Source organism: Falco naumanni, chromosome W (assembly GCF_017639655.2).
Source record: "Falco naumanni isolate bFalNau1 chromosome W, bFalNau1.pat, whole genome shotgun sequence".
NCBI lineage: Eukaryota > Metazoa > Chordata > Aves > Falconiformes > Falconidae > Falco > Falco naumanni.
In genome coordinates, this window is record NC_054079.1 from 5,790,230 (window position 1) to 5,806,130 (window position 15,901).

Genomic DNA, 15,901 nt, shown 5'->3' on the forward strand with positions numbered 1-15,901 from the left:
CTGCTGCTGAGGTTTGGTGCAGCCCCTGGTTACATCAGTACTGGACACAGACTTCTGGCCAGAGTGATCTGGTGATGGTCAGGCCTTCTGTTTTCACAAACAGCTGATGCAGCCTGCTTTTGGATCTGAAGGGAACATGGATCTTACTCAGACCAGAAGAGCAGTTTTCCTGCCACAGGGAGAGCACGTGCACCTTGGGCGCTCTCACACCTACACATGCACTATAGAGTGAGGTCCCAAGCATATTATCAGTAAGAAAAAACGGTTTTGCTCAAAATATGCACATATACAAACTGTCTCTTCTCCAGGCTGAACAATCCTAACTCCCTCAGCCTGTCTTCATTGGAGATGTGCTTCAGCCCTCAGATCATCTGTGGCCTCCTCTGGACCTGCTCCAATAGGTCCGTATCTTTCATGTGCTGGGGATCCCAGAGCTGGACGTGGTGCTCCAGGGGCGGGAGGGGGCATCTCACCAGAGCAGAGCAGGAAAATCACCTCCTTGGATCTGCTGGCCACGCTGCTGGTAACGCAGCCCCAGACACAGTTAGCTTTCTGGGCTGCAAGTGCACAGTGCCAGCTCACACAGTCTTGTTTTGTTCCACGCTAAGATACCCTCAAAGGAAATTGCTTATAGCACCTACACTAGCCACACAGAGCCCCACTGAACAGTTGTCTGGTGGCTGGTCAGTATTGTGAATGTACCACACCATGTATGCCAGCAAAACAAGTAGTTAAGGGTAAAACACTCTGGTGGAAGGTGTGTGAGCGTGCAGGCAGGAGCTGTGTGAGGAACCGCACACACCTGATAAACGAGTTCCTCAGCAGGACAGAATGCAGAAAGCCAGACCAGAACCTGGGTGTTCCCAGCCTCACAAACTCAATCCTCTGCCTGTGTCACCAGCAAGTTACACAACAGGACCACATGCATATTGCAAAATGTAAGGCTAATGGATTTTCCCATGAGCACTACAGTCTCTTCCGCTTACTAACACCTTCCAAATGCTGGGCCAGAAACCCCTCAGTCAGCTTCCTCCTCAAGCATTAGCCACCTGCGTGATTAACATCCAGTACAACAAAGCTCATCAGCCTAGGACATAGAAAAACGTCTGTTTTGTTCCAGTAACATGCCATATGTATGGGGTTTTTTTCTTCCTTCTCCTGATATTTATTCAAGTATATGAGAATTATTTCTGAATTATTTATTGTACAATATCTGATTAGGCTGTGGCTGTGCTGGCTCCCACTGCTTAATAAATGAGCTGTTAGCCTTTTGCAGATGGTGCTATCAACAGATATTTGAATGCTATATGTTCACCTGCATTTATGCAGCACTGTGAGCAAAAGGATGGAGCTGAACCTAAACACAGGGCAGGAAGCAATGAAGTATATAAAAGAAATTGCTAGCATTGCTGGTTGTGATCATTTATGTATCTTTCTACACCAATATGTCCTGCAAGGTTTGGTCACTGCTTCCATTTCAGAGCCATGGCTCAGCTGCATGGGCAGAAGCAGATGTTGTCTGTGTGCTCCAGATACTTCTTTCTCTGTTGCGACGGAGGGAAGACACAGTCACTCAATATGAGTGATCAGCAGACTTCCTTTATTGTCCCTTACAGTCACCTTTTATGCCTTGTTATAATTAGCTCATACATATTACAAAAGTTAAGCTCATTATTGGTTAGTTGCCTAAATACCAAGCCCGCCCCTAGTTTCTCTTCTGTAGTTATCTGTTCCCACCTGCAACATTCTTTTCCCACCGCGATCTTCCTGTTATTGTGTAACAAGAACAGCCAAGGACAGTGTATTTTTGCTTTACTTCAGATAAGCTGAGAGCGATGTGCATTTTTGTCCAGCCAGCTGGACTATGTCTATGTGACCTCAGTCAGTCCTTCAGTAGCCATTCTTCTTTGTACTTGTTCTTTTCTCTGGACCGTTTATAATCCTACAGGCAGGAATAAATAATGCAAAGAGGCCTTACGTTTGTTTTTTTTACTTCTGGGATATATTTAATGTCCATTGCTTTTTGCTTTTCAGCTGAAGAACTGGAAAGCTGTAGCTACTCATTTTTAGCTTACTCTTAAAAGACAAGTAACTTAATCTCATTGCTATTAAAACAGTCTTGTAGTTCCAGGAAGATGTGGCCATATGTCATCAATTCTTATTAATCTATATGTGATTAGATTGTCTCACCCTTTCTTTTTTCTTCCCCTTTTGTTTTTTGATAAAGGGAGCTTAGTTGGTTTCCCTAAAAATAAGTTGCACATTTGTGTTCAGCATCAGCCACAAAACCTGACAGTGGGAGATGCTTTGGTATTAGAATGTGGAGCTGTTGGAAACCCAATTCCTCGTTAACAGTGGTTCAGGAATGGATTTCCCTTGGCAAATAGGAGCAAAAATGTCTACATGGTAAGTTACTGCAAAGTGGCAGCCTTGGGGGAGCTAATGTGTAACCACCCTTAACCTTACACATAAAGCTTCTTTGAAGAAAATAACTTCTTTATAGCCTTGATAACCTCATGTGGAAATGCTCGCTGTAAGTTGTACTCCTGTTCTTGTTACTTATTTGCTCATATTGTTCTGAGGCGCTCGGGTGCGTAATTTTAATCCTGAACACATTTCAGGTGGTAGTCATGAGATGTAAGTCTATAGTGTATTTTAGATTGGTGTGACATACTGACATAACAAAGTATCAGTAAAAATGTAATCTTCTCTTTCTGTCTTGCCCTGCAAAGCACTCAGATTTGTACGAGCTGCTGCATTCAGTGCTTAATGCATCTCAAGCCTGAGGTGGATTTGTAGTCTGTCTTCAATTCTTGAAAGCATTTCTAGAACACACGTGCTGTCCAGCTTACTGAAGAATGAAGGTTTCGGTAGCTTTTGGATTTGTTTAGGCTTTGCTTTTAGTTTTTACTCTTTCCTGCATGTGGGCTTAAATGAAACTGATACAGGTGCTCTTTTGGAGTCTGGTGGGTGACTATGATGATGCTTGCATAGGTAACTCATGTGAATGGAACATCAAGGGACGTATTGGTGTCATGTATTCAATGAACAGGAAGATCAAGACAGCAAGAAGATAGAAGTTGTAATAGGTAAGTTTTTCTCTGATACGGGTCATCTGATTTATTGATTTCTTTCTTATCATTAGAATTTACTTTTGAAGCTTTCAGTATTAAGCTAAGAACATGATTTCTGCATTTTTTAGTTTATCCATTTGTTAAAATAGCTGTGCTTGCCTGCAGCAAATGGAATTTTAGAGCTTTATCAGTTATAAAGGGCTTTGAGTTTTTACGGTAACCAGCATAGAAATGCTATCGCTTTTTGGCATTGCTAACATGTATGTGGCTTGTCAGCAGATTGCAAGCTGATCTCTTCGTGTTTTTTGACAACTAAAATATGGTTTAACCCTTGCTGGTGATATGAACTGTGTTATGCTGAGTCCTTTAGCAATCAGAACAGGTGAGATTATTCATAGCAAGCAGAATAAATGAATATAACACAGTTTAGTGTATGTGCGTATATTTGCAATATACTAAAGAAAAGATCTGTATAGCTTTCAGATCTAGCTGGGAATACTATTACATAATTCATATGAAAAGTTGTTTCCTATCCTAAGAAATAGTCTAGTTTAGTACTCCTGAATTGTAGTAATAATTTCTATACAGTGTTGTGGTCAGTGCTGATTTGTACTGCTATAAAATAAGCCAGATTGTAGAGAAGCTTGGAAGTGACCTTTGTCTTTCACTTTGTATGCTAACTCTCATAACTGAGAGAAATTGTCTTCCAATTCCCCCACACACACACCCTGTCTTAAAACACAAGGAAGGAAAGCTATGGCAGTGGAGTGCATAGAAGTTAAAGTAAATCTTTAGTTGTGAATTGATTTTTAAAAATTAGTAATGGGGATGATAGATTGAGTGTGTTACTGAAAAGCATGTGTAGGTTAAGAGCTTCAGTCTATTTTAAAAACATTGATGTGTGATACAACGTTCCTTCTGCATGTGCTTCTGTCTTCTTTGCCTTGATACCATGACCTAGAGCACATGGGAGAAAAAGCAAACTACTTCCTCCTTCTGTAGTATGCAAAGTTGTTTGATTTTTGCACTGATTTTTGTCCTGTGCTTGCAGTTTCTTGTGAAATTAAAGATCTAGAGATTCCTTTGGCTGGGCTCAGGAGGCAACAACCTTGCAAGAAAACCTAAAAGTGTTTAGGAACCTGGGTGACCTTAGAGAGCTGGATAGAGCTAGTTCCACTGTCAGCTCTTGCAAGAGGTATTTCTAGCAACCTTATTAGGACAATTTCTGCTCTCCTTTGCATTGCTGCACTGGGGAGGAAGAAGTGCATTGTGAACTTCAGTGTTAATGCCATCCCTTGATTGCTAAGCATCTCAAAGCCTGTAATATTTACATCATGGGGGGATCATGTATAAAGATGTAAGGCTGCTCACAGCAGCCTCCCTCTGCCCCACCCCCCCAGCTTATCCACCCGTTGCGACAGAGGGAAGATACAGTCACTCAGTATGAGTGATCAGCAGACTTCGTTTATTGTCTCTTACGGTCACCTTTTATGCCTTGTTATAATTAGCTCATACATATTACAAAAGTTAAGCTCATTATTGGTTAGTTGCCTAAATACCAAGCCTGCCCCTAGTTTCTCTTCTGTAGTTATCTGTTCCCACCTGCAACATTCTTTTCCCACCAAAATCTTCCTGTTATTGTGTGCGGCGAATGAAGAGACGGGACGCAGCTTGATGCAAGCAAATGTCAATTTATTGTACAGAAGCACGAGGTTTTATACACTTTCAGAAGCTGCACGTTTTAAACTAATTGGTTCTTGAAGCTAAGCCTTGCATACTAGGCAATCCCTGATTGGTGGTTAACTACCAGCAATTAACAGCAAGGTGTTACCTTTCCTTGGCGCCATCCGTCTCCCACCCCCCTGTGCTCTGCAAACATGCCTCATCATGTTAATTGTTGTCTAGACAAGCTCGAGCACATTCCCCTCAGCTAACTGATTGCCACGCATGGTCCTAGTTTCCCGCCCGCTCCTGCATCTCCCCCTTCCTGTTGCACAAAAGAACCTTTGAAACCGAACGAGTAAAAACAAGGGATAAGTAATAGAACAAATTAAAAAAGCAACTAAGACATATTATCAGTGTCAAAATAACCCACTGTCTCTGTTCCGTACAGTTTTACAATTTCCCCTTTTTGTTTTTGAACAGCTAGTACCAGGTTTGCCATGTTCTGCAGGGCCCTTGCAAACATGACAGCAACCAAGGTAATAGCAAACAATACTGCCAATTGAGTGAATGGATGCCAAAAAGGCTGACATTTTCTCAGATTTTGATAACATGTTGCTGCAATGGGGCGCCTGAAATCCACGCAGCGCATACCATCAAAATCCTCACAGCCATGTCCTTGAACCAACAACAAAAAGCAGTGGCAATTTTGACTCACATTCTTAACTGCCTACCAAACAAGCTGATTTAACTCTAATGCTTTCCCTGCTGTTACTCTGGATAAGAGAAGAACCGCTGCGACACGTTCCCATTGTTATAAATTGAGACCACAATTGATCATAATCCAATTAAAATTTTATTAATTATAGCAAGTAGAATATGAGCAAAGACAGCGCTGGACGGCAGGGGAGTCTGCGCTCCGCCAACTGCCGCCCTGAGCAGTTTAAACAGTCCTTTTTTATACTCTTTACTTTCGTGTTTATGAAGTAGTGGAGGTGTTAACCCCTTACTCATATATCTTTATATGGGGTCGTCTGTCTTGTTTCTGTCTGGCGGTTATCTTCTCTTTTACAAGCAGCATCCTGGACATCTGGCGGTTATCTTATTTTTCACAAGAGGCATCCTGGATATCTGGCGCCTAGTCTTTACATTATGCTTAACATAAATCTTAATAAACAATATCCTATTCCATAGTTTCTTACAATCCCCCCTTTTTTTTTTTTTTTTTATCCTATTATTGTTTATTAGACACTACTTTCATTCTCGGCACTGCAAATAAACCTTTTTCCACAATCCCAACATTTATCATAACACTCACAAGGTAATACATCACAATTACAATAGGCGTAGTTGGGTAATACATATAATAATAACATACAAAACCAAAACTTAAAAATAACACTTTTTCTTAACACGTTCTCCTTTTTTTTTTTTTTTTTTTTTTTAATGCGTCACTATCATGGCTAGACTATAGGGATTTCGCATGCGCGGTCTTTCCAGATTTTTCCAGCACATTCTGTGGGGCTTTAAAATCGCGCATGCGCATGTTCAAAGGTATACACGGACCATTCGCGTGATAAACAATGGCTACTGCGTGCCCAGATGAAGTCCCAAACCCCTTTCCCGAGCTTACCACTCCAGTAAGTCTGTTAATGGTAACATTCATGGCACTATGGCCAAATGACAGGTCCCAGTTTTCAATGTAAGGTTTTTTCACCACCAGACCACCACGTCACCTGCCAGAGAAGAAAGGTCTAGAGTGGACATTTCGCCCTCTGAACATTCTGTAAGGTGAGTGTTCTCAAAACGTTTAACCTATATGGTTCATTAGAAAGAAGATCAAAATTTTATATATATATCTTTTTTTTTTTTTTTTTTTTTTCCTGTTGCTGTTTAGGCAGAGGGTGCGTTTTTCTGTTGTCTCACGTCAAGAACTTATGGCGGAGGTGAAAAAGTATAAAAGGCGTTTCCATATCGTCGTCTTTGCGTTCCTGGCGCTTGTTTTTATTGCTATTCTATTTTTTTTTTTACTCAGCTTACATTATTATCTGAATTGTTAAGAGTTAATTGTTTCCAAATTCTTGTTGGCTATTAAAATGTTATTTTGTGTGTACATTTTGTCATACTACTCGCATTTGTTTAACGCCATCGGGTGAAACCATAATAGCAAATTGCATGTTAGTTATAACGTGTTGAATTAATCTTATAAACATGGAACAACACATGGCAAAAACAATAAGGTGGCTAATCCACATAACAAATAAAATAGGATTCGTTTTACCCAGGGGATCCCGAGAAGCCAGGAAAACAAGTCAATATTCGTCTTTCCAAGTTCAGACGGGAACATGGGCTAACTTCCCTGTCTCTGATGTGATTTGTTTAACTACCTCACCATTGTCATCAATTTTCAAACAACAATTGGAAACATTTACTTTACCACAAACACCTCTTTCTTTGGCTAGCAAGTAGTCCAGAACCATCCTGTGTTGATAAATTGCATTTAACATCAAAAGCTTTAGCTGTTTGATTAATAATAATTTCCAAGACAGCCTGTAGACGAATGATATGATTCAGATTGTAGATAGGTTCTTGAGCGCCGTTAATAAGTTCATTAGGATTCCAAGTTGCAGGTTTATAATACTGTATGATACGTTGGGGTGTCCATTCATTTAATAAATATTGGTACCCCCTCAATTCTTGGGAGTCTGGAAAAATCAACTTGCCACTGTTGCCCTGGCTAATTTTCAAACACATTTCACATCGCTGAGTCACCTGTTTTATTACAGTATACAAGTTCTGCCCTATCAATTTCTGATTTAGACTTATATAAATTATCAGCTCCCCAATGCATCTTATTATGTTCTATTACGGCTGTGGTCCATATTAAATTGGATGGTACCACTATACGACCATCCCTCAAATAAGTCCACTTATTTATTTTATCATTCATGTCCTGAATGACCTTTAAGTTTTCTTTAGAATAATTTGGCTCCTGATCTGTACTTACAGTTTGGATTTTACCATCTGGTATTAAGGATAATTCCTTTTTTCCTACCTCCTCTGCTACTTGTATGGCTTCATGGTCGGCCAGGCGGTTTCCAATTTCCAAATCAGTGCCTCAATGGGCCATCTTATGTTCTTCCTTCCTGGACGACCCTCTTATAACAGAGTGGGCCATTCCTCACATCAAGGTCTGGCATGGCATATGTCCCCACCGCTCAACGCCTACTGGGTTGCAGCCAGCAGCAGAGCTCAAGATCTTTCTTGGTGGCAAACACAGAGGCCAACCCAGTCTTGCCCTTGATTGTGGTAGGAGGCACTTGACCAACCTTATTCCTTGTACTTTGTTGTCAATGCAGTTTCATCTGCACATCCCATAACAAGTCACAGTCATGGTAAAACACAGATTTACATTAGTAGAACTACTACAGAGTGTATTTTATTTTAGTTTTTATGCAATATTCCCCACAGCCTTGCTGACCAAGGGATATTGTTTTACCTGCCTAGGCCTCCCGTTTATCATTTCTACTGTAACAGGTAAAGCATTTTTTTTCCTTACCTGGAATTTACTTTCAGATATACCTGGTTAAAGATTTCTTTTACTTCAGGGAGGTCCTCTCTTCCACTTTTCTGTTGAATTAAAGATAAGCTCAACATTTTAGTTAATTGATCATTTTTAACTTTTGGTTTCATTTCCCCTTCTTTAAACGTCTAGATGTTCTAATAAATCTCTTCCTAACAAAGATTTTGGAGATTTTGGCATTCTTATTTGTTTTCTTAGTTTGTACTTTAAAGGTTTCAGGTTATTTTCCTGGCGGCCAGCAGCTCCCACAACTGTAACAAATTATTTTCACTGAAGTTTAACACCAAATAAGTTGGTTTTATATTCACCAACTTTTCTACATCACGATTACCTTAGTAAAAATCAACTCGAACCTTTATCCAGTCCTATTCACAACTAACTTTCAAACATCTAAATTTCCCCATCAGAGATTCACCTTTACTCTCCTCAGACCCGCTGCCTGCCCTAGAGGGGCCGTTACCGGTCCTGTTGTGCTGCAAATGCTGCAGCAATTGGGGTGACATTGTCAGGTCCTTCTGCAAAATCGTCAGCAACAGCAACCCCCTCCTCCCCACCATCAGGAGGATTCGGGGCAGGAGATGCTGTTCCTGCTCTGCAGGTTACACAAGCCTGCCTCTGCAGCAGCACTTCTGTTTTAACTCTTTCTTACCCTGAATGCAAATCTGCTACTTGTTGCTTTAAGTCTGTGTTATTACATATCAGCCTTCGCAGGCAAACAGCAAACACCCTGCCATGCGTCCAGCAGGACTCAGCCGCACCTTCGAGGGGGTACGGGGTTTGTACAAACTCACCCCAATACTTTAACACTTTCACAGGGTTGTTTTTTTTTTGTTTTTTTTTTTTTTTTTGACTCTATCCACCCCCCTGGCTTAAGATCTTACATACATTAGCACAAGTTTTTTATCTTACAACGTGTTTCATTCTGGTTGCTCCATAGAAGGAACCACAACCTCCCCTCTGATCCTTTTCCATTGCTAATATTAAGGGATCTTGTGGAGCTAGGTTAATACCACACTCTTTTGCCACTCTGGGTGATTCCTCAGAGTGAAAAACATACCAGCATACATTACTTCATCCCATTTTTCCTCTCGCCTTAAAAATAACATTAATTTTAGCAAAACATTATAATTCAGTGTGCCGTTTAAGGGCCATTTTCTCTGTCCCCTAACTTAGACAGGGGCCACCACTGATTGCAGTACTTAGCCAAAGTTCTCTTATTCACGCTTCCCCCAGCTGCCCCCCCCATTTTCTTCCAGTGACCTTTCTTACTATTATCTCAATCGCTATCCCAGCCACAGAGACTCTAATTTCACTTACAGCTCTCTCTCTTATCCCAAGGCGTCCACACCTTACAGTCAGGGCATTCAATTTCTTGTCGCCACCATACATATAATAATTCTTTACACCATATACACTTTAAAACATACAGAGGTTCACATTCACCCCTCGGATGTTCAAGACAATAACCACATACCAACATTTGTAATATACTGAATACAGAAATGTTCTCACATTTCCAGCATAAATGAGTATAACAATTATTAATAACCTTGTAATTATTAATTAAAAGGCTACTTTTCTCCACATTCCAGCTTATAAAGCGGCTACCATTGATTACAATATTTTATCAATGTTTTCCTATTCACATTTCCACCAGCGGATCCTCCAATATCCCTCCAGTGACTCAAAACACATCCTAACGGGCTTTTCTTTAAAATCCCACCACTCTGTTTTCCTCCCATTTTTCCAGCTTACACTCACAGAACACACTTATCACTTACAGAATTACTACTTACAAAACGCAACACACAGGTATCTTTTTACAGCAACACCAAGAGCTCACTATTATTTTCAAAAATATAGCCAAAATCACAGTAACAATTATCAAAGTCAAATTCCACATTCCATAAATCCGGTAACCAAAATAAGCAACACTGCAGCTTGAAACAATGAATATTCCATTAACGCCTATACATATTCATTACCTGAACCCGCCTACCCTCGCTTCGTATGCTAATTAGCTTATCAGTCTTTCACGCTTGTGCAGATTCTTCCAAAAATTGTGGGCCGGGGTCTTTAGAATGTGGGCCGTGGTCTATGGGAGGAAGGCTGTAGGTCTTCCTCATGGTGTACTTTTCACCTTTTGCTCATTTGCAGTGTTCTTATCAGTCTAAGGTAATTTATGCCCTTGCTGGCCATCTGCTTTTCTTGCTTAATTATTTCTTTTACCCTTATCTGTCCTCTCCTGCTGAAGTGTTCCGCTAAAGTTTTTCCCCTTATTTTGCCACAAACTGAGTTTTGAGGAGCGCTTGCCCTAAAGGTTGTCTGGATTTACCTCAGAGTACAGCTGAAGGGCTTTCCTCAGTCGTTCCAGCCACTCAGTGGGGCTCTCATCTTTTTTTTTTTTTTTTTGCATTTCATTACATGCTTTATTGATATTCTGGCCACAGGGTACTGCTTCTCTAATCCCCTGAATTACTATAGTTCTCAGGTCCTGCATATGAGTTCTATGCACCGGATCCTGATTATCCCAATTAGGTCTTTGGAGTGGCCATTTAATATCTGCTTGGGGTCCCTGGGTTTCCTCGGTAGTAAATAATTGACAAAGGATAGATCGCATCTTATCCCAAGTATAAAGGTTTGGTCCCAAAAATTGATCTAATCTTTCTGCCACTCCGAGTGGGTCCTCAATTAAGTTTCCCATCTCGGTCCTTTTAAAATCTCGTAGGTCAGCCGAATTTAGAGGCACAGAAATATATCCGATCACAGGTTGAGGTCCCCCCATGGGCTTTTCTCTTAGGGGGTATATTTGAGCTGCCCCTTTTTGACTTCTAGTTACGCGTTTAGGAAGAGGGGGAGACCCTTGTTCCGACTCTGGTGGGGGAGTGGGCGCTCTGGGGACCTCTGCAGGAGCAGGAGGAGAAATGTAAGGAGGGGGGGTTAGAAGGGTTTCGTCTAACTCTCCCTTCTTTTTCTTTTGTTTAGTTTTTTATTTCATTCAGCGGGTAAAGTCTAGCTCCCGTTTTTTTTAGCCACACCTCCGCATATTGACTCCCCTCCGGGTTAAGGGGTTTTTTTATTATTAACCCAGAGGTTTAATTGCTGTCTTACCCAATCTTCTTCTGACCCATAGACTGGCCAAAAGACATTTTTAGAAATCTTCTTCCCTCCCCATATCTTAGTACAATATTCTATCACTTTCTGCTTATCTTTCCCTAGGGTTCCAGGGAAATATCTCCAATTGTCCAAGATATATGCCAGAGGGGTATTCTTAGGTACAGTGGGTACCCTTCCCATGGGAGTCGAAGGCTTGCTGCCCTTCGTCCCCATCTTCTGGAATATCCACAAACATACACTCACTCGCTCCCCTTGTTCCTGGCCCAGTCCCTCGCGGGAGATGGGAAACGCAGTACTTAAGAGTCCACACTCGCTTGGTTCAGTATATCGAACCTCTCACTCGTTATATTCCAGGAAACCCAATCCCGCCCGAACGGCAAACCTTGCGAACAAATTCACAATATACTTACGCGTCCTGCGTCTTCGTCCGGACTCCCGTGCACAGAATTTTTATGGGATTTTACCGGTTTCTCCTTTGCTCATTATTCTAGAATTTAGGTTCGTCGGTAAGGTTGGAGTAAGCTGTTGGTCGCGGGGCCGCGAAATGTCGCGGGGCGCCTCCCCGGAGGACCAAAGCCCACTGTTCCTTATCCGAGTCACGGCACCAGAAATTGTTATAAATTGAGACCACAATTGATCATAATCCAATTAAAATTTTATTAATTATAGCAAGTAGAATATGAGCAAAGACAGCGCTGGACGGCAGGGGAGTCTGCGCTCCGCCAACTGCCGCCCTGAGCAGTTTAAACAGTCCTTTTTTATACTCTTTACTTTCGTGTTTATGAAGTAGTGGAGGTGTTAACCCCTTACTCATATATCTTTGTATGGGGCCGTCTGTCTTGTTTCTGTCTGGCGGTTATCTTCTCTTTTACAAGCAGCATCCTGGATGTAGTGGAGGTGTTAACCCCTTACTCATATATCTTTGTATGGGGCCATCTGTCTTGTTTCTGTCTGGCGGTTATCTTCTCTTTTACAAGCAGCATCCTGGACATCTGGCGGTTATCTTATTTTTCACAAGAGGCATCCTGGATATCTGGCGCCTAGTCTTTACATTATGCTTAACATAAATCTTAATAAACAATATCCTATTCCATAGTTTCTTACACCATCATAGCCTCCTACTACATTAGCATCTACAGAAAGACAATTATCGACATTCAAAGTGTAAACAGTATCATCTTCTTTTGGATTAACATTATACATAGGTAGAAGGGCACACCAAACAAGAACTGGTTCAGTCAAAAAGTTCAAAACATAGCATGCCTTCTCTGAACATACCTCTGGGGTCATTCCCTTCATTCCCTCTCTTTTTTATGCAAAGAGAAACACTTTTACCATAACAGAGAAGCCCCTATTTACATCTCTGAGCCGGGACACAAACCGCAGCTGTATGCTTCACCAGGCTCAGGGCAGAAATCATTCATGCAGTTACATAGCTATATATATCTCTACAAGCATGCAGACACCTATTAAACACTAGATAACCATGCTCATCTTTCCTATTCTCCTTCACAATACCTAGCTGTTCTCTCATCCCTTGTTAGGTCAAATATTCCCCAGTTTCTTCTCCTATATCTCTCTTCAGACATTCTCTATCCTCTTTTTTGCTTGTTAATTGCGAGGAGGCAAAGGGTGTGTGTAGCTGGGTGACCATGACCTGCTTTATGTTACAATCAACTAAACACTGAATACAGAAAAAAAAAGCATGGGAGACGTAAGGCAAACATCAATAAGGTGGTTAAAGGTAATTATAATAAATCCTGTAATACTTTTGAGTCATGGCCCAAAGTTTCCCAGCCGTGAGAAGAGACCAAAGGCATCCCGCCCATGGCTCTGCTGCAGATCTTTGTTTTAAGGCTTTTGAGTTTTGTATACTTTTGTAAATTAATTCAGTGGTCACTCAGATTCACGTAACACATCCTATCAAAGTCTTCACACTTGTGTCCCTGTGCTAATAATAAAAATCAATAGCAACTCGGTTCTGTAGCAACATATGATGGACAGAATCAACATCTGTTAATAAGCCAGAAAAAACAGTATTTGTAGTATTACTTTGTTTAGCAAGCTAGCAGCCTAATTTACTAAGCAAGTTAAAAGCGTATACTATTCTTACAGAAGAAATTAGAGAAGCAAAAATCTGTTATGCTGCATTCCAGAACTCAGCCTGAGAGTTACAGTCTGCTGTGAGTTCTGCGTTACAATCATTTGACACATGTTGGGGTTGCGATTGTGAAAGTTGCCCGTTTACAATTTTCATTGGCATTATCACAGCTAGTTGTTTTAAAAGCAACCCTTGAGCTTCCTGATGTTCGACTTATTGCAAAATATTCTGAAGCCAATCAATCAAGTTAGTATTAAAGTTAGTGACTCTCTAGGACCCCGCAACACTGTGGCAAGACTCCCGCATCCTGACTGCCTTAATAGCCGTCTCCTTCATTTGCAAACAGTTGTCCCTGGGATACCTTGCCTGAGTCACAGAATCGGCACAATTAATTGCTCCAGCCAACTGCTCATAGTTAACAGCAATTCCCCGATTAAGGTTTTCAGTCAAGGCCACTACACATCGCTCACAAAAATCAAATAACCACATCATATACTGTATCAGTTAGTACCATACAAAGCAATAACTTCCAATCATGCAGTGTGAGTGTATAAGGCTCTGCCATCACTTCAAGAAGGGACATAGCAAATGTATTATGAATCCTCCCTTCCCGCACTGCTTTGCTTAACCCTTTAACAGCCTCGTATTGCACAGGCTGCCACTCTGGAGGTTGATTTGTCTGACAAAATACTGAACATGCCATAGCGACTCCCAAAACCCATCACTGAAGTGTTTCCCACTTGCATTCCTGCCACCAATCCCTCAGACTCCCTTTCACCCTCCCCAAAAATACAATCAATGCATCAGGAGAGACAAGGGGGTGGGGGAAAGGTCTAGCTCCTTTTCCAGATCTATAGGACCTGGATCAAAAGGTTTATCAGTGTCAATGGAATCATTGTCGAGTTGTCTTGTTCCCGTGCTTGGTCCTGTGTCGTGAGGGTCGCTGCAATCAGTGACAGAAGCTTTGGGGGCAGAGGAGGTGTGGAATGAATCGCCATCGCTGACGGTGTCTTGAGAAGAGTCGCGCTGTCGGTGGAATTTACAGCTTCCCCTGGTTTAGCACCGTTAGTAGAATTAGTCCACACTTGGCAAAGAGGAGTCAGAATTTGCCACCAAGATGCTAAATGCATTCCCGACACGGAGTTCCCCTCCGCGGCAGCATCATACAATTGGCTGCTGTATGTACACACTTTCATTCTTTCAAAGTCTCTAAAGTTTCTTGGCTGCTCACCTGTCTCGATGAATACAGGTGTTATCCTCAGGGTTTAGGTTGTCCGCCTGGTCCAGACAGCAAGACGATCGTTCAGCCAAGACGTCTCCTCCGGAACGCAGCCCTCTTCCATGAGCTGTCTTTTTTCCATCCTTATTCTTCCAAGGCTTCGGAACACCACCATAGGGGTCACCGTTTGAGGAAACTGAGGCACGGACTCCCTGATCTGACTAGAAGAACCTTCATGAGTCCATATACGTCTCTTTCTGGGGACGAAGCCTGATTCCCCGTTACGGATTTCCCACAGCTCACCTCTCAACTCCGGAGGGATTTCTGCCGGCTCCTGCTTCCTTTCAGCAGATCATTCAAAGTTCTGTGGGATTCGCTGCATGTTGCTCAGATAGGCGATTCGAGAGCCCTTCATGTTAGATCCTTAAACGCATCACGTCGGGGTCACCAATTTGCGGCGAATGAAGAGACGGGACGCAGCTTGATGCAAGCAAATGTCAATTTATTGTACAGAAGCACGAGGTTTTATAGACTTTCAGAAGCTGCGCGTTTTAAACAGATTGGTTCTTGAAGCTAAGCCTTGCATACTAGGCAATCCCTGATTGGTGGTTAACTACCAGCAATTAACAGCAAGGTGTTACCTTTCCTTGGCGCCATCCCTTTCCCACTCCCCTGTGCTCTGCAAACATGCCTCATCATGTTAATTGTTGTCTAGACAAGCTCGAGCACATTCCCCTCAGCTAACTGATTGCCATGCATGGTCCTAGTTTCCAGCCCGCTCCTGCATGGCAGTAAAGTTTAGTAGACTTTCTGATAGCAGTTTTCTTCTGTTGTTCCCTGGGAAATAATGTGCTTATACATTTGAGAGAGCTTTTAGATTCTTGTACCTTCTCAATTTTTTTCTGTAATTGTTGACATGAATTTAGAAAATACAGTACTGAAAAGCTATAAAGAGTTTCTCACCACAGCACCATACGAAAGCTTTTATAAGGCTTATTTTTGCAGGTGTGTTTTTCCAGCAAGTTGATATTTCAGAAAGGTAAGCAGAGTATTCTTTCAGTGTTTGGCAATAACTACTTCAATTTAAATGTTCACTTGTTCTTTCTGGATAGTGGCTATTAATGGCTTAAAGCATATAAAACATG

General features: G+C 41.7%; 1 protein-coding gene across 1 annotated transcript in view; it reads left to right on the forward strand.

Moving 5' to 3' along the window:
* Positions 1-1,944: 1,944 nt before the first annotated feature.
* Positions 1,945-15,901, forward strand: part of LOC121080670 (mucosa-associated lymphoid tissue lymphoma translocation protein 1-like) — a 33,632-nt gene continuing 19,675 nt past the window's right edge. Inside the window, 2 exon segments of the mRNA XM_040578807.1 lie at positions 1,945-2,406; positions 3,053-3,089. Of these exon segments, the coding sequence (XP_040434741.1) occupies positions 2,146-2,406; positions 3,053-3,089 (298 nt within the window). The 5' untranslated portion in view covers positions 1,945-2,145.